The 18,601-nt window shown below is 52.0% G+C and overlaps 4 protein-coding genes across 4 annotated transcripts; 2 read left to right on the plus strand and 2 right to left on the minus strand.

Moving 5' to 3' along the window:
* Positions 1-120: 120 nt before the first annotated feature.
* EMH_0014690 (Coronin, related) lies at positions 121-4,880 on the minus strand (the record flags this gene model as incomplete). The annotated part of the gene is made up of 16 exons (XM_013495485.1): positions 121-180; positions 300-569; positions 747-788; positions 1,008-1,055; positions 1,209-1,280; positions 1,486-1,634; positions 1,763-1,823; positions 1,994-2,147; positions 2,361-2,467; positions 2,667-2,754; positions 2,964-3,185; positions 3,323-3,400; positions 3,699-3,870; positions 4,136-4,295; positions 4,551-4,642; positions 4,838-4,880. 16 exons carry the CDS (start codon positions 4,878-4,880, stop codon positions 121-123), a joined length of 1,818 nt encoding a protein of 605 aa, XP_013350939.1.
* Positions 4,881-6,397: 1,517 nt separating this feature from the next.
* EMH_0014800 (uncharacterized protein) lies at positions 6,398-9,006 on the plus strand (the record flags this gene model as incomplete). Its single annotated transcript, XM_013495486.1, has 4 exons — positions 6,398-7,552; positions 7,804-8,001; positions 8,108-8,731; positions 8,956-9,006. The coding sequence occupies 4 exons, from the start codon at positions 6,398-6,400 to the stop codon at positions 9,004-9,006; spliced, it is 2,028 nt and encodes a 675-aa protein (XP_013350940.1).
* Positions 9,007-9,554: 548 nt separating this feature from the next.
* Positions 9,555-15,705, minus strand: EMH_0014910 (WD-40 repeat protein, putative; the record flags this gene model as incomplete). The annotated part of the gene is made up of 16 exons (XM_013495487.1): positions 9,555-9,632; positions 9,845-9,892; positions 9,989-10,155; positions 10,257-10,377; positions 10,522-10,605; positions 10,763-10,799; positions 10,933-11,006; positions 11,149-11,216; positions 11,419-11,510; positions 11,608-11,746; positions 11,909-11,967; positions 12,115-12,199; positions 12,375-12,415; positions 12,740-13,121; positions 14,793-14,874; positions 15,010-15,705. The coding sequence occupies 16 exons, from the start codon at positions 15,703-15,705 to the stop codon at positions 9,555-9,557; spliced, it is 2,253 nt and encodes a 750-aa protein (XP_013350941.1).
* A 1,050-nt stretch (positions 15,706-16,755) lies between these two features.
* On the plus strand, positions 16,756-17,537 carry EMH_0015020 (vacuolar ATP synthase subunit G1, putative; the record flags this gene model as incomplete). Its single annotated transcript, XM_013495488.1, has 3 exons — positions 16,756-16,837; positions 17,059-17,159; positions 17,334-17,537. 3 exons carry the CDS (start codon positions 16,756-16,758, stop codon positions 17,535-17,537), a joined length of 387 nt encoding a protein of 128 aa, XP_013350942.1.
* Between the last annotated feature and the right edge of the window lie 1,064 nt (positions 17,538-18,601).

The raw sequence follows: 18,601 nt of genomic DNA on the forward strand, positions 1-18,601 counted from the left end.
ACCACAAGAACACTCGGCTATGCGGAAGGATGCTGTGCCATTGTGCCACCCCATGCTTTTGGCGCCCTCCTACAAACCAAGAAATGACTATACACTGTCGTTCATAGCGGCCACTGCATCTCATTCCTTGTTTAGTTCAACTAGTGTCCCGTCTAGAATCTCCCGGAAGAAGTCCCTCATCTGCAGCAATTCACCGCATTACACAGCCACGTCAGATAAACCTTTCGGTAGAGCGAAACGAAGGACTTAATGGAGGAGCCCTATCAACTGCAGCTCGCTGGAAAGATGCAGAAACATACTTCGTTAAACTCCTGGCGAACGCCTTCATCCAGCCCCGACAAAGTAGCAGCTCGGTGTAATGTACCCTCGGCCCTTGCCATGTTGCTGCTTAGCTCCGCCAGTTGTTTCTCAGCTGCGTCCAGCTGACTACGGAGCTTCTGCAGTTCCGCATCTTTGGCCTTGCATTCTTTCAGTGCCTGAACCACCTTCGAGGAGCTGTCTTCGAGCTGGGCACGAAGTGATACATTATCGGCTTCAAGCTGCCGCATATTTTCCTCCAACTCCCCCGACTGCAAAAGAGAGACACTCAATGAGCAGCCCATGCATGCGCAAGCCGTTTCAGCGCAGGCCATCCGCACAAGAGCATGACCTCGCGATTTCTACGCCGTGAATTGGAGTCAAAAACGAATTAACACTGTCCGCAGAGTTCAAATATGCTGCTTAGCCAGTCAGGCTCAATCCCTTACGCTGGTGCTGGAACTCTGCTTCGCTGATTCTTGTACTTGGCTCTGCGTCGCATGACAAGCAGAAGTTAGGCTGAGACGGTGTCCCGTTTCTGACCCCAGTCGTCCCCCGTATTGCAAAAGCACCATTCAGTTACTGGCCCTTGTCGGGACGCGAAGCTATTCAGTAGACCGGTCAGCATGAGTGCGCTTCGTTCAAGGGAGATAGCAGTGCACATACTGGAGCACATTGGGACGGCATGCAAAAGTAGAACTAATATTCACCTCAAGAGCTTTAATCTTGGCCTCCTGCTGCTTCACCTTCGCCTCCAGCTGGGACACACAAACAAAAGCGGCTCAGTCCTATCAATAAACTTTTCAAGAAGCTCTTTAAGAAACCCCCCACACAAGGAGTCCGCTGTAAAAAACGTTATTTGGAAAAGCAAGCATGGCGGTTCGGAAACAGGCGATACTGTCCTGTTTTACAGGTTCAAGTTCCTTGATACGAGCTTGTAGTTGGTGAATCTGCGTTTCCTGTGACTTGTTGACGGCGTCGAGCTGTGACACACGCCCACACAGATTCAGAAGCCGCTTCACATAAGCCCTGAATATTTTCGAATCCCTACGCCCTGAACCCTAATCCATGGAACTAATCCCACTCCGTACGCTCTCAGCAACAAGACCGAGCACCTCCTCTCGCCCCGTCACCACCATGCATGCAGTGAACTGTTGGTGCCGCACCACCTGGTGCAAAACGCCTCACTCTCTTCGTCTCGTCTTGGGCCTTCTCTACAGTCTTTTGCAACACAGACGGCGCCTGCTCAGAAACGCTTCTGACAGATTCAAGCCTCCGAACTCCTCCTGCTTGGGTTACGCGACTCTTCGCAGCCCCTTTGAACTGCGGAGTGTTTCCTGAAAAGTCGAATCACGCTGGGTGCGATGGGGGAGCATAGGCTATCAGACTCGCAGCGTAAGCAACTAACACAGTGAAAGGCGACTCGGCGAAATCATATAGGACGTAACTCGCAGGGGAAACTTACCAGGCTGGTGCACAATCCGCTTGACTTCTCCATTCTTCCCGGACAGCCACTCAGCTGCAGTCTGCGGATGCATAAAGAACGACACCTGTCTTTGGGCACTGCATGAAGAGTGTCATGAAGCGAGCTAGCCGCTATCAGGCTCTTCTCATAAGCAGACAACCTGTAAAATTTTGAGGTGCAGCACTGTTGAAGTACATGTTTCACCAACCTCCCAGTAATATTTAGTCTTACCAGGGCTGCATCGACGCCAGGAGTAGGCGGGTATAGGTCAGCCTGAAACACGTCCATGTTCTTTCGGGGGACAATAAATGAAACGGGAAGAAGGACCTTTCCATTCTCGTTCTTGAGCATCCGCCCTACCTCCGCCCGCTTCTGGTCAACAGCCCTTCAACAATACACAAGTTCGCACAGAGCGACTGATAACCATCAATGACGTCGCCGGATGAACACAGAAACCTGCTTCTGGTGTGTGCACTAGAATGCGTTTGTCTACAGAGCCGACGAGTCCAGTTCGCTGGCTGACGTCGCAGTCGGAAGCACTGCAATAGCCGAGTAAGGAGCTGAGGCAACACTGCCTAGGGAACAAACATTAGCTTACAGCTTTGGAATGAAACAGAAAGACTTGATGGGGACGTTCGATCGGTACTCGTCAACACGACGAAGTTCTCCCCCACATAACTGGAAGTACCGTAGGTTGCCGTCGCCCTGAGAGTGCGTGAGACAAACTAGGAGGTGCTTTTGCACAACGTGGTGAAATAGGTGGCACCGTAGCGCCGCCCTTGGCAGCACAATGATATAAACTCAGGACTCCAGCCGAAGGCAGAAAAAGCGGTTGTCTGAGCAGAGGGCCCATAGTGGAGCTAAATAGCAGTACCAACCAGCATGTATTAAAAGCTTTCCCTACCTTGCCTGCCACATAGAGCATCCCGAGGGTTTCGTCGAAGATTGGATACAATGGCTGCGAACCACGGTCAATTTCCACGCGAACAAGCCTGATGAGAGTCAACCGCACAAAGTGTCGAAGCAGTTCCCTCAAGCTACAAATATAACTCGATGTGCACTGTGGTAGCCACGCTAATCTTACCCATTAAACTGCAAAAAACGCTCAAGCCCGAGAACAAAAGGTATGCACGAAATGTATGCGCGTGCGGGCACATTCAATGCATCTCTGCATCGCTAATGGTACACCTCCCCCTCTTACGGCTTGGTTATGTTCTTGACGTCCCACAGGTGTAACTCCCTAACGTTAGTCTTGCTACTTCCAGTAGTGAGCACATGGCCAGCGGCGCCAGCGAATCCATCGACCCAACAGCATTTAGTTGCTTTGGGGCCCTCGTGGCAGGTGACTGAGGCCACAACGTTCTTTGCTCGGGGGTCAATTATGCTGAGGGCTTTATCTTTGCTTGTTGTAGCGAGTTTGTCTCTGTTTTACACAGACATGGCAAAATGCGCGGAAGAAATTTGAAGGCTTTCCCCCGACGTGGGGAAAAGCAATGCGAAGCGCAACTACAACACAGAAAGTTAGTGGAGACCAGCTAGCCTAGCCGCTGAAACTCTGACCCGCAGTTGCTCCATTTAACAGAAAGAACCGAGTCGCTCAGCGAGATCGAATTGACTAAGGACGCTGAATCGACGTCCCTGAGGCATTCAAAGAAACACACGAGAAAGCCCGTCCCCAAACTCGTTACTGATGTTTTTTTAATTATACTATATATCACTGAATAGGGGGCGCCTCCTGCTGGTGTTTGCCGTGGTGGCCAAATAATCCTTGCAATTTAATGCCCCCGAAGGGCGGGAAGAGTCAAGAGCTCGGCAGTAGATGTTCACCGACTATTTCACTAAACAGCACTATTTCAAGTTTGTGATCTCCATTCCCTTTGCTGTACAGGAGAAACACGCCACTCGAGGAAAACACGTCGTTTCGGCCACTACTTACCAAAGCGCAACGGTCCCGTCGAAGCAACCCGATGCAAGGATAAAATCCGCTACAGGGTTCCATTCTGTAGCGATTACTTTCTTGGCAGAGCCCGTCAGGATGGCTACGGGGTCCTTTAGCTCGTGCCCAGGAGGCGGATCGCTGGGGACGTCCCAAATGCGGATCGTCATGTCTGCACAAAAACCTCCCATGAACAGAGTGGTCTATTGGATCTCCGCCACCAGAATTAGAGCCCCCTCAAGAGACTATGAGCGAACAACCCCCAACACTAAATCCACGCTCGGCTGGCCTTCGGCCGGCGCAGAGGGGAACTGCAGTGGCCTAGTATCTCTAGTAGAGTGTTGAAAAAATCCCGTGTAGCCGCATGCTCCACGTTGGGCAAGCATGCAGTAGGAAGAGCGTGAGGGGCACTTGACGCCCCAGCGTGGCTGACGGACCCTCTGATCCAGAGGCAAGAATCGACTCATAGAAAGGGCTGAATGCCAGGTCTTGTATAGATCCAGTGTGTCCCTTTATCTTCGTCACGGGAGGGTTACGGCCACAGTCCGCTAGGTTAATGAGGCCCATCATACCTCCCCCACCGACATCCCATGGGGCCTGTTTCCAATGTGGAATGCACAGTACATGTGTGTCTCTGGGTGATCAATGGGGCAAGCACAATTATCAGGTTTACGCCATGTATCTCCTTGAGACTAATGAGTTCTTTAAGAACAGACTCTGAGATAGATTACGCCCCGTCCCCAAACTACATTTCATTCCCCAGCCTTCACTATTCATGTAAATTAAATGAAACCTTCTAAGCTACAAGAGTGAGGGATAGTTACAGGAAATGCTCGGCCTGTCGCTACTTACCGCAACATATCGATAGCTGCAGGCCATTCCGACGGACTCGGTCTGCTTGCTCGCCAAGCGGATGTCCGAGTAGGGGACCTTCCACGGCTCAGCTGAAAAGCAAGAAATGGCAAAGAAAGAAAATCTTTCCTCAACTGTGGCCTGAAAGTTGAGAAGAAAGGCTGATTCGAGAAAATATCTTCTAAAGCGGCAAACGAACGCGTAACGGAGGCTTAAAGAGAATAACTATTGAGATATAGCGAGGCTGCAACGATGCCCTCACTGTCAGCATCCCACAAAGAACTTACCGTAGCAATTCTTTATATGAATCCTCTCCGTAGCGTCCCCCATCTTCGCTCGTAGGTGCTACACCGTGTCGGTGACGCCCTGAAAAGAGAGCTCGTTCCCAAGGCTGCAGCCTTGATGTACGTAATAAAGCAGGTACTTCTATCAAATGAATCAACGCCACGTTCTGCACGCAAAGATGTGACATGGGAAACTGGCTTGCGATGTTCCCCGCGCATCCGTAATAAAGCAGCATTTGCAAGCAACTCCGTGGGGGCTCCCCATGGTGCCTTGGGGGTCTCGCGACAGATATGCAAACCACAAACCCCCCAAATAACGATGGGTACAGTGAGAATGGCCTAAGCAATCGAGTTCTTATGGACTAGATGGCAGAAAGTTTTCGATTCTCTCGGGACAGTCTGCTGGGTGCACTGTGCGGGTAATTTAGCCATGTGAGTTCGATGAAGACGTCAGCAGTGACGATTCACAAAGGGGCAGCTCAGCTGGAGCCGTCACAGACGGATGTGTCCCGCTTCCACTCGAAGCATCATCAAGTCAAACGGAGTCATGCATTTGCTGCTGCGAGCTGCGACACCCGAGCTGGACCCCGTTCAGTCTTTCCCAACAAACACTTATATAGAGCTGGAAACTCACAGGATTTGATATACCAGGTTCTGGCACCTTCAAACCGCATATAAAATATATGTGAACCAATGGGCCTGGGCCTCGCGGACTGGCAGTAGCCAGGTGAAGTACCACTCTAGGGAGCTCTGCTTCGGCGCCGAACCCTCCCCAATATCCAAATATTTCCCGATTTACAAATAAGTTTACATGTGTCTTTACGCAAGGTGCACCTAAGTTAAGAAGGAAACCCAGACTGCGCCTTTGGCCGCAGGGCCCTGGGCCCCTCCCAAGCCACAGCTAGCAACACCTGACCTTGAGCCACTATGGGTTGCTGCTTCGGGTGGGTGGTGGGTAAGGGCTGGCGACTGCATGTTGCGGTAGGCATCAACCTCTTCACGCTTCCTTAAAATTGTTCCCTTGGAAATATATGCTTTTAAACGGCTTGCTAGTCAAAAAGAAACGCAGCTGTCATAACCAGACCCCAGCTTCTGTTCCCTACGGGAGGGGAGGGGGGGGAAGGACAGAGGGGGCCCCTACTCCCAGGTGCTGGTACACGTTTCATTCGCCAGTTTGCTGTGTATAAAATTTCTTGTTGAACAATACACATCATTCACATTATCCTATAAATAGGTGCTTTGGGCCTGTGCGCAGGCTTCTCACGTTGCGTGTGCGCGCGGCACTTCGTCTTTGTGCCACCTCACTGTGGCGGGTAGAGGGAACAGAACGAGGCGGCTATGAAGAGCTGCTTCTTTGTGCACTCTTCTCATATATACAGGGCGGGTGGTGACAGGTTCTTTTTTTCGAAGCCTAAAATACGCTGAAATGGGCCCACGGGCGGCCTCTCATTGTCTCATCTACACAGACAAGTGTTTGTCTTGGACGTAGGCACAGAACGGTGTTGGCCTGATTTCCACCTTGGTTTTCTCATCGTACCGAGCTAGAAGAAAGACGCATATAAAATGGCAACGACCGATGGACCTTCAGAAGCCGGTCCTGCATGCAGCGGCCGTTCCGCAAACCATGCGGGTGCGGGTGAAGTACGCCTGCCGTGTCACCGTCCTAAAATCCCTCCCGTGTCAGTGGGGAGATTCCAACGGCCCCTTGCCAATTTGGAGGCTCTTGGTGAACAGAGAGAGCTGCATGCGAAGGGTTCAGACACCGCAAGTGCATCGCACTCGATTGGGTTGCTGTCTTTGTCAAAGGATGTCCGCTGGCCCCCACTGTTTCCCCAACAAAACGAATCAAAGTCGTCATTCTGGCAGGAGGACGGGTCTTTCAGCTGTGACTGGGGAGCCCTAAGGGCAGGCGAAGCGTTTTGTTCCTCCGTAAATGCGTGCTGTGTGTCCTGTCTTTCCCGGGCCCTCGGAGGCCCCTCCGAGCTAACCTCCGCTTTGCTGGAGAAGCTTCGCACAGGGGCAAAGACGGCTATCCAGGAAGAAGTTAGTCATCTCATTCAGACAGTCAAGGCCTCAGCTGCGGCCGGTGCAGACCTTCGAGGGCAAGACGGCAGCGGCGTATCAGATGCTTCGGAGGATTTGACGCAGCAGCTTCTCAAGCACCCGGCATTGCAAGCCGTGGCGTTTCTAAGCGTACACGAACGCCGCCTGGCTGTATTTGAGGTTCGTAGCGCTCCCCGTCCCTGCCAGCTACGGTCTTGTAAGAACGTGCTGGGACTGGTCCTGCGCTTCGCATGGGTTGCTCCTGTTCTGGCAATCTCGTACCTGTTTGGGTGTGGCTTGGCCCGTTCTCAGATGTGGCTGGACCGGTGGCAAGTTCTCTCTCGAAGCTACCAGTGTACATGTGGCAGTGCACAGGCGACGAGCGCTGGATTGAATAGAATTGCTTCAGGTTCTGCAAGCGCCAACGGTGAGCTGCTCCTTGATTCGGAATCCCGTGCGTGCACACAGTACGTCTTCTGCAGCAAGCTGATACTATGGTACCTAGCCGTGCAAGAATCGCTGAACTGCTGTGCCGTGATTGTGTGGCTGCCGCATGGACGAAAAAAGCTGAGACGGATACAGCAGTTGAAGATCTCAGGGTTCAAGTTGCTCAACTACGTGAAGAGGCAGTCCGAGCGCACCAGGAAGAAGAGTCCGTTGTCGAAGAAGCCAGAGGTGTAAGCCAACACACACCAAGAGGCACACGAACCTATAATCTGAAACGCACCCGATACGGATGAAATGCGCGGTTGTAAAGCATGCTAAGCAGTCGTTTACAGCTAGCGAAGCACTTGCTTACACCTAGCAATTGTTGACAGCTATGCATAAGCGGGGCTAGATATATATCAAACAACCAACAGCCCTGGATGCATGCAGAGTGTTGGGTGCATGCCAGGTGTTAATTCGTCTGCTTCGTGTGATTGCAGTTATCAGTAGAGCTGATGAAAAAGCAGCAGCAGCTGCTTCTGGCTACTGAGAGAGTAAAAGCCCTTGAGAAGGTACGCCAAGACCCAACCTTCGGAATTGTTGAGCGTGCGCAGCAACAGCCGCCTGCATCTTCTGATGCAAAGAGCTCCAATTATAAGGAAAGCCTCAGCTTCATCGCCGACAAGTGCACCAAACTCGTGAGCGAGCCTACAGCCTCCACTCGTTAGTGCTACAGCAGGGATTTGATATCCTGTGCATGTAATTATTGGCAATCTATCAAGCTATCTTTCTCTCTACATTCAGGCTAACTTGACCCAGTTAATTCAACAGCAGTTCCCGCAGTCCCAGACAACGGGTTTGCTAAGACCCAGCTGGGAGCCAGGTCAAGCCGTCGCTGCAGCTGGCGAAGCACCTGACACCCCTGCCGATGGTGGTCTGCTTGGAGCTCTGCGGGAGCTGCAGACGCCTCACGTGTCGATGCATTCTCCCCATTCACTACGCGCTCGCCGCTCTTCTTATGTCGCTTCACCTGTCGAGCAAACGAAAAACCCTGGCGCAGCGCCTCGATTCCGGCAGCCACCTACAGGTGAAGAGGACGCCAGACCACGGGGACAAAAACGTGCACCTGCAGATGGCTGGAGAACCCATTCCCCCCTTCGACCCGGGAATCTGAGGGCCGTGGGGGAGCCGCAAGTCAGCTCGGTACGTGCAGTAATCCCCCCAATGACTTCTCCGGACAACCGCCACAGGAACAACGCCACCATGGAGCCAGGCAGCAACAAACGAACTCGGGATCCCGAGGAGGCAACACTCAGGGACGGCTGGAGGCGAGCACTTAATCCAGCAGTTCGGCACGCCGAGCTAGATATAGACGCCGAGGTCGCATGGCAACCTGTAGATCCCACAGCGAGAGAAGACCCAATGCAAGTATGTCTTTTGCATGCAAGAAGGGGTGATGCCAGCTATGTGTTGGAAATGTTCCAACGCCTGTTATATGCACATGTATAGACAAACATCCATAGCAGTTACGGGAGACGGGCATATGGGCTGTACTGGCAGGACAGATGCACACTAGCAAAGGCAACAACTGCTGCTTTTCCTTAGCACCTTTCCTGGCTCAGACGCAGTTGCAATTTGGTTGGCTCGCGCAGGAGGCCGTATGGGTGGACTCGTTCTTGCGGAGACGCCCCGAGGCGTCGTGAAGGATCAAGCCGAGTCGATTCCGTCTTACTGGAGCGCCGCATGTCCACACGGCGCCCCAGTAAGATGCATGCCTAGAAATATGCCAACTGTTTTACGCCGCAGCACAGCAGAGCGTCCCTCGGCCATGCGAAGTCTGTTAGTATGGACTTTCTAGTATATGAGCTGTTGATGACAGGGCTTGAAACTTGGAAGTCCTCGCTTGCGAAAGCAAAGCCCGAGGCATTTTACCTGCTGCGGCGGCACCGGGCCGGACCCGCCAACTGAGTTTTTAAATGAAGCGCAACTAGCTCTAACTCGGCAGAGCCCAGCGTCGGTACCTCTTTCACCGTCGCCTGACACTTATGCGACAGGAGAAATGCTCAGCAACCCAGGTTGCATGGCTGATAGCTGCACGCAGCCCGATGTGCCGCCAGCATGCTTCGCCCTGCAACCTCTCTGTTGAATCGCAAAACGAGATACTACTCTGATGCGCTCCTTTGACCTGGAAACTTTTTGCGGAACCAAGCGGCATTTCTAAAGCAACTGGTGAGAACAACCTTGGAGAGACCTAGTCAAGCAGTTCTTCATCCATGCTCCCTTCATCGCACATAAAGTCAGTCTCCTCCACGTCAAAAGCCTTTACAGACTGCAGCAAAAGCCGAACGCAGAGAGGGAAGATAATGCCCAATGCACGTTTTTGTGGTGATCTCCAATATCTGTGGGTTTCGATTGATGCATGTAGTCTAGAGGGATGTTCTGAACCAGATTAATTAAGATGGGCACCGAAAAGTGGCATTGTGCATACTTCGCACAAGGCAACCTTACATGACTCGTTTTGCACTATCCTCTTTGGCTTACCGGCTGCCAAATCTGTAGAACATTATCCTCAGAAGCAGATGCAATAACCTGTAGAACCCAAGGAAATGACGCACCTAACGAAACTGATACATACCCAGGTCCATGGGCGACAAATGGAGGAAACGAACGCAGCTGCTTTCTCACCCATGGAAACTTGTCCCCCAATGGGTTCCAGTCGATTTCCGTGATGCCCGCAACGTGGCCGCCGTGGACAAATATTACTTCAGGCGCGCCTTCCTCCGCTTCCTCCGGAGACTGCTCAGCGCCAATCAATGAACAATCAAAAATCCGAACAAAGCGGTCGGTCGTACCTGCAACAAGAACAAAATAAGGAAGGCAACTCAAACACCGTACCTCACAGCTTGCTGCGCCTATGGGCAAACCATAGCACATCTCAAAAGCGTCAGTGTACCTGCAGCGATCACTGCCTTGTTTTGTGGATGCCACCTGAGACTTGTTAGAGCTTCGTTTTCTAGGTAGAGCAGTCTGTGGGCTGGCCGGCGTAAGTCTCGGAAGTCCCACACGCTCACTCCCTACAAACAGCAAAAACGGAAACGCCAATGTACTACCTTTTCCTCACGCACCCTACAACGGGGAGATAAGTGGAACAGACAGAACTAGTGTAGGCAGCGTAAGCAAAAGCCTCAAGTTTCTCCGTAGCAGCTAGTCAAGCGGACCGCGTCAGCTCCTCCAGTGGCGAACACGTTCGGGGCCAAGGGATTCAGGGCCACCACGTTGGCGCATGAATGGTTACAGGGTTGCTGCAAAATAGACAGGAGAGAAAAGATAAAACTTGGCGCCAAACGCCTTTTAAGACTGCAAATATGCAAACGGCTCTTTTGCCCCTCCATCAAATTGTCAATGGAACCAGTCTGCGGCTACAGAGCTGCACTGCTGGCTTGCTTAGGAAATACGCACCCGGTGAACCGGCAACGTGCTCGCCCGCAAGTCCCACCTTGAAAGCACACGGAGCAAAAACGTAAAACTCGCTGGCAGTTGCATGACAACTCCAACCGTACGATGGGGTGAATTTACGGAATGTCGAAGGCTGACAAGCTGCTTAAGCAGGGCCAGCAAAGCGGTCTTACATGTTTAGCTCCCCATCGTCACCTACAGCCACAATTACCTCTCCCGCGCCATCTCCGCGTTTCCACGCCACGTCCTGCACACAAACGCGCTCAAGAGTACACTCGTCACGGAGGAGTGCAGCTATACATCACAGTTCCGCTCGCAAACAAAACCCGCCTAACTATGATGTGAAAGAAGCTGCCCCTACTTCTTTCATTCCGGAGCTCGCTGCTTACCTGCAGTGCTCTGCGGTCGCTTGATGCCACCAACCGGTGTACAGGACTTAAACGTTTATCTTTGCCATCTACGCCACCCACAACGCAAATTGATAACATCAAATTCGACTGATGCATAGCTCATACGAGATGTTTCTTCAATTTCGATACGCAACCCAGGATATCGATGAGACACCGGTTAGGCTGCAGTGCATTCCCCGCCAGCGCTAGGGGTAGCAGAACCATTCGTACTATAGGAGGCCAAACGGAGCAGCAGCAGGTGCAACTCACAGGATGCCCGCGTGTCCCAAATACAGACAAGGCCATCATCCCCTGACGAAGCGAGCCATCCTTCTCGTGTGGGACTCCATTCCAGGCCCCACCTGCAGAGAGTGCCACACGCACTCTATACAGCGTACAGGAAGCTCAGTCTAAGCAAACTGCTCATCCTCCGGCCGTCGTGTAGGGCTTTCGTCTCACCCTTGAGTCGAATGGCCCGTCAAAATAAGCTCCGCGTCGGTGGCCATTTGGCTTCGATGTGAAGCGCTGTGGCTGTCCTCAGACTCCGCGTCGGATATGCAGAACGCAGGGCCAAATTTGCATGAGTCAAAGAGATAAACTGCGCATACAGAGCCAACAGAAAACACCGCCTTACTTCTCAAACTTCTTAGAGCTGCTCTGCTGCAACCAGCAAACGTATGAAATCGCAACAACGATTGTGACAACGGAGAAATGTGCGAGATACAAATCCACCGAGCAACAGGAAACAGCTAAGACGTACCGCAGCCATCGTTAGCCTTGCTAGCTATAAGTGTGTCGTTGCCATGATAAACGCGAGCCCTGTAAAATACCAATGGCCATTCACATGGGCATTGAGTTCCGAGAAATAAAGGACCAATTAATAAAGTGTACAGCGGCCTTCCCGTAGCATGCCACAGTTAGGGTCTACTGAAATCTGAGTAGAAATACAGTCCATAATAATAATACCTGTTGCTTTCTCCTTCATGAGGGATTCGAGCGGTAATTGTGAACTTGCGGGTGTCCTCATCGCCAAATTCAAAGCCTTGGTAATCTGTTAGACAGCAGCAGTTCATTCGCACACCACGACGTCCTTCTATTTTACAGCTTGCAACCCCTGCTGTCTGTGCGGCATTTGGGTAATGAATGCAACAAAAGAAATTGAGCTTGCCTTGTCTTTGTTCGTAGTGAAGTCCAGAAGCCTCAATAGGTTCGGACGGCAAGCTAACCTGCAACGCAGAAGAGAATGGCAATAAACGCCATGAGGGCACTGCATTGCAGCAGAGTGCGAACTGCCTGACGGGCTGCGTTTGTATACTAGCAACGCCAAGGTACCTCCATGAGTAGCAAATAATTTGCCGCGCCGCCACTTGTGTGAGTCGAAAGCAGTAGTGTCTGGCCAATTTCGCCGTTTGAGCGCCTGTAAGAGAATACGCAAATCAGCTCTGCGTGTAGAGTTCGTTGAGGGCAAAAGTGCAGTTCGCCGCGGACCCAGATGAACGGAGAGGTAGCAACAGAGACAACCCCGAGATATTCCGGGGAAAAGAAAGACAAAAAGTGCAGCAGTCTAATCAACGCTGTGCAGAAGACGTACGGATTGGAAGAGTGCAGCCACTGGACAGACAGAGTCGGCCACTCTAAGATATGCGACATGATGTGCCGGTACAGCAGCATGCAGTTGCTTTGCCAGTTTCGGTGGCTGACACGCAACGAAGTTGTGGGCGTGCCCGAAGAAGACTGCGGCGCCGCTACCGTCGGCAGTGTCTGAGGTTCCTCTTTGCTCATGGAGGTCCCCGCAGGAAGTTGAGAGTTCTTCGGTCCAGTGGACACTTTTTTGTAGCGGCTGCTATCATTTGTAGGGGACGACGCCCGAGATGCCGTTGATGCTGCCACGCATGGTGTCGCGTCCTCAGCGGCAAACGTCACTGAACTGCCTCGTGAGCGCCTCCGACCTAGTGAATGCAGCGGTCCGCTGCCTGCAGCTGCACCGGCCGTAGATACCCCAGGCTGCTTTCCTTGCCTGTGCTTCGCTGCTTCGATCTTTGCCTGTCGTTGTATCCCACAGCTGCTGGCTCCCAGGCAAGACCTCTTGACAGAGAGTGCACGCTGTCTGGAAGTACCTGAGGCCGTAGAATTGGTTGTACCTTCAGAAGCCCCACAGGCATCGACGACCGTCGGAGGTACCGGTTCCGTCTTAGTTCTAGACATCTCCAGAGTTTCAAGATGATGAACCACAGACAAGCTCTGCGCCGTTGCCCAGGCATATATTCTCTAGTATCATCGACAGGCCGCAAAGCCGTCGACTGGGGCTGCGACAAGGAAGCCTCCGGTTCTCCGTGAGGACGGCAACAGCTGTCAACGTGTTGTTTCGCCTCACTAGAAGCACGTCCTCAGGCATACCACGTCAAATGGGCAGCCTGGACCGTGGCCTTCGTGCTTTCCCGGGAGTTGGGGAAAGTCAACCCGGCGATATACTTATTGCCACGGAGCAGACGCAAACCCGCCCCGACCTACCCTACAGATTAGAGGCGAGCACGTGTACTCTGAAGCGCAGATCATCTCTAGCTTGTGGATACTGAAGAGGCACCCGCACGACCTGAACAGTTGTGGTGCCCGAGTCGACAGGCAGCTGGATCTTTGTTAAAGGCTAGTCATATCCATCATCTCATGTGAGTACTAACAGCATAACCGTAGTACGAACTGCAAAACGACTAATACAATGGAATAAATCGCAGAAGGGGGGTCAACATGCCTTGGGGCTCGTTTCGCATGCAGTAAGGTCAACCTCTGTTACAGGGCTGCGCAAGCAACCACCTCTGCTTCCCGTGCTTCAAGTGCAGTGACGATTACGAGTCTCGGAAGGCACTTCCAATTTGTTATTTATAACTGCGTCGTATATATCGAAGTCTGGTGCGGGAGGAGGAACCGCGTTCGTCGGCTGGGAGCCCTCGAAACAGGGCCATGCTTGTGGCGTAGCCGACTTGACGAACAACACCAGCGGGCGGCACACTTAACAGGAGTTGAATATTGCCACCAAGGGATTTTGTAGGCAGAAGCGGGGTATCACACTTCCGTTTACAAACAGCCCGGCTACGGCTAAGCGTCCTAAAGCCGGTCGCAGTGGCATTATCCGCACAACTTGGTGCATCTGCTTTGCCCTAGAAAGCTCAGAAATAGGAACCGCTAATAGGCATTACCACCTCAAGGGGGGGTTCAAGCTTCCTAGGCCAATCTCCACCCAGAACCACACCGGGGTGCTATTCCCCCATCGCGCACATGGGGCGCTTGCCTCAGACCCTCTTCCCAGCTTTGTGAAACGTGCATCATGATATGGTTAGAGTGTACAAAGAAACTAGCTTTAATTAAGCAAGGTGGAATTGGCGACTCGCCTGTTCCATAGCGAACCAGCACATAGACAGTCTACGTTGGATGTGCGCTGACTGTCAAAGTGACGAAAAGGCGCCCAATACTCGGCTCATTTCTGTCACTTTGACAGTCAGCGCCTAGTAGTCAGCGCCTAGTACTGCACGGCCTGTGCAAGGTGAACTATATAATTCGTCCACTTTCATCGCTGGACTTCCACGTAGCTACGCGGGAGCTTAGGGCTGAGGGTCGCTGTAGGCCAGCAACATGAGACGTTCGCGCACCCGCTGCCCAGTGCTCCCATTTCTCTCTGGACGGGGCAACAGCCTCAACAAAATCTGAGAGACCTCCGTGGAAGGCCGCAACCTGCGTATTCAAATAAGCATAAGTACATGCACCACTAAGAGAATGCCCCGCTTATACTCACAAGCACCATGATATCACAAGTGTCTAGTCTAAAGTACGTAGAGCATTCAAGCCTGCTTTGGTAGACAAACTCACCAACCGACGAACATCAGCTTGTAAAGTGACCGGAAGAATTTCCGCGAGGACGGCTCGCCTAGGGACAAAGTCATTAGAGGGTACTTCCTTCGCTTCAGCGGCCTCCGTAGAGCCGCCTGCCTGGTCAGCCCGACGAGGAGCCTCCGCTCGCAGGCTCGCGAAGGCAACAGCTGATCCCGGAAGCGCAAGGCCACCCAAGACGAGAAACTTGAAGGCGCTTATACGTGCGCTTAGAGCATCAGGCCGACGAATTTGGTATGCAATGTCAGCGTAGCGACGCTCAACCACGCGTTCGATCGACCTCGCGGAGCGCCATCCCCAAATGCACGTCAGCAACCCTGCTGCCAACGTCAGGTACTTAAGCGGGTGCGCTTTCTGCTGAATAGGCAGTAAAGCACTTCCAGCAGAATGCGATTCTTGTGGCTCTATCTCGCTGCTTGTTTGGGGTCGAAGGAGAGCAGCCACCGCAGAGAATTGCTCTGATAAGCGAGAGATAAAGGTTGTTCCTTTGATTCTATCTGCAGCACTAGTGGACCCTCCCCCACCCGCACTTTTAGCTGCAGTTAGGAAGTTCAGGGGCTCGATGAGGTGTCCAACGCCGTCATCGGGCTGCCACTCAACAGAGTCGCGTGGGGGGCACGTGGCCCCAGCCGTCGCCTTGCTGGTGAAGGATCCTGGTCCCTCCTCTAAGGCCATTGTATGGCCTGCCTAGCAGCTGCACAGTGCCTGGCCCTCGCCAGATACCATCACCCTTGCAAGCAGTTGCCGAAGGTTACTGGGACACCCCACTGAGCGCGTCTTCCAGGAGGTGTAGCTGCAACGACGATAATACCCTCCCACGAATAAGCATCATCACGCTGCTTAACTTAGCGTAGATACTCTCAAACTGCCCGGCTGGGCTCAGAGCGTGGAGAGCAAGTAGTCAAGGAACCTAAGGGGCGCGGCAAAGGGATCGTGAGGAGCCAGTGGGGAGGCAATGTAAAACGCCGCAAAAGTAGTGTATTTGAAACAAATACCAGCAATATCATATGTGAATCGTAGGCCAAAGTACAAGTAGCGCCTCATCCGTCTTTCGGAGCCCACAGATGCATGCATGCGCTCGCCAGAGTTGCAACTTATGGGTCCTGGACATATGTGCGCCGACGGTCTTCGAGGTTGTTGATGAAGCTCAGAAACGATTGTTTCACGTGGTTCAGGGAAGGTACGGTGTTCTATAGCTTACTTAAACTGATATTTCTACCTATAAACGATACTTGGGGAGCCGCTGTAACGCCATCCCCGGCGGAACGGAGCGGTGGCAGCTGACTCTTGCAAAAACGGGCGTCGAATTGCCAAAAAATGCCATTTGTGTAAAGCTGCTGGGAAGTTTGCCTTTTTATGAACCGATATATTATCATCTGGTCAATATTGCCGCAGGATCGCAGCAGCGGCGGGAGAGCTTGGGGACTCTAAACCGCGTCCTGCCTTTGTGTTCTATTTCAAGCGAAACACGCAAACAGTAAACTGCGGAATATACAAGGCCGGTTTGCAGCAACCGATGAAACCGTAGTGGCTTTGGGCCATTCCTTGGAGGACATTGTGGAGTTCACGGCGGGTGCGCATTCAACGTCGTAAACCCACCCACTCCTTTCTATTGAGGGGCATTAGAATCTGCTTATTTTTGGTGAGCTGGGGCTATGATAACCTACGGAATGTGTTGCTGTTCGATCCCGCAGCTCGCGTCTTCGGCGCCACTACCTGTAAAATATGAAGACTTCAAACGCTTTGATCCAACAACTGCTCAGGGCGGAGGAGGAAGCCGAGCAAATTGTACACAAGGCAAGAGAAAGTGAGGTATAGTTGAACGTGCTTTATAGCAAATTGTCAGTCCTGCTGCAGAATGTGAATATGCTTGTTCTCTTGGGGTGTAGTACTAGCTCTAAATCCAGTGTTGAGATAAATTACCTGGATTGGTTTGGTATTAGATTGCCTCTAGAAAGCGCATGGTCAACGCAGGATGGCTTGCATTGTTGCTGCAAGCGTCAGCTGCTTTGTGGTACTGCTCTGCAGATCGTGTTCGGATGTTAAAAGATGCCCGTGCATCCGCAGAGGAGGAGCTAAAAGCATTTCGCCAGAAGGAGGAGGAGAGGTTCAAAGTTGAAATTGAACAGGTTAGAAAGCAGGTCCATATCTTTGGGCCCTCGAGTGCAGGCCTTTCGTTCTTCTGAACTCAGTGGCGGGTTCCCCCTGCTTAAAAAAGGTGGCGGAAATAGGTACACTATGGAAAGCTGCGACATTGCCCACTTCTGCAATTTTGTTGTATGTGCCGTTGTGCACTTCCTCAGCGCCTCGGCCAGGACGATTCCCTGACAAACGAGCTCGCAGATAGGACGAAGGCGGATATAGAAATAATCAAGAAAGATTACATGGCAAACAAGGATGGAGTCCTTGCATTTATCAATGGAAAAGTGCTAGATGTGGACACTGTTATCGGCCCCAAGAAAGTCGCCATCCTGCGCAATTACGCAGAGCGCGGAGTCGACCCATGACTTGGCTGGGTTTTTGTGCTTCCCGTATTATGCATTTATTATACAAATCACGTTAACGTGTAGCCCACTGGAGTGAAGCAGTTGGGCTGCTTTTTGAGGGCCATTAGGGTGCAAACAGTCCGGTGCTAAGCTGTTTAATAGTAATGGAGCACTGCCGACGGACTGCGTCGGGACATTCTCCACGGCTATGCGCAAGAAAACAGGGGTCGTGAACTCGAGAGTGCTGCTCCATATGTTTGGATCTGCGGTGGCTTAAGGACCTTTGGGTTAGGGGAATGGCGAAGTCGCGGCTTTCCTCGAAACAGAGTGCCTACGACTCATTTATAATTCTACATTGCGTTGAGGAATCAGTTTTTTTCACATGGACAACATAGCAAACTAGTTAAACATACTTGCACTCGACTACTGCACAAGGATTATAATGGAATGTATAATTCCTACGTTGTGCAGTAGTCGAGTGCATGTATGTCCACATACATACATGGATGCACGCACGCACTTGAACACTTACTTGCAGTAGTCCCCAGGCAATGAAGCCCCTGGAAATTACATGTAGGAAAACTAGTGTAACGGGTTGCGCGTACGAAGATATCGCGTTCTAAGGGGTGCAAGACACTCTATTCGCGTTCAACATGGAGCTGAGACGGAGCTCGTCAGCCGAATGATGCTGTTATTGGTGGATAAGCACCTCGAAACCTCAGAATCCCAGCAAAGATTAACTGGCACTCCCTGAATGACTTCAGCTGTCGCCAAGACGAAAACATATGGAGGTTTCATGCATAGCTTCATCACTGATTGGGCGAGTTTCGGTTGCATCGGAGTAACCGCCACCTATACCTATTGGTTGTTTCACCTTCTTTCATTTGGATTCGCCCTCCCTAAGGAAACATCATATCAAGACGTACTTCGAGCGCGTTTACGCTTCATTAGGAAGTGGGGGGTAACAGGGAGGGATTCTTTCCTCGGATATCGTGGGGTGCTCGCAACGTGTTACGCGTTTAACCGTGTCGTGCGCGCCATAAAAGCCTTTGCTGGCACCCCCTAACCTAGTTAGAGTGTGCCAC

The sequence above is a fragment of the Eimeria mitis genome, genomic scaffold (assembly GCF_000499745.2).
Source record: "Eimeria mitis Houghton genomic scaffold, Emh_scaff16, whole genome shotgun sequence".
NCBI classification, from domain to species: Eukaryota; Apicomplexa; class Conoidasida; order Eucoccidiorida; family Eimeriidae; genus Eimeria; species Eimeria mitis.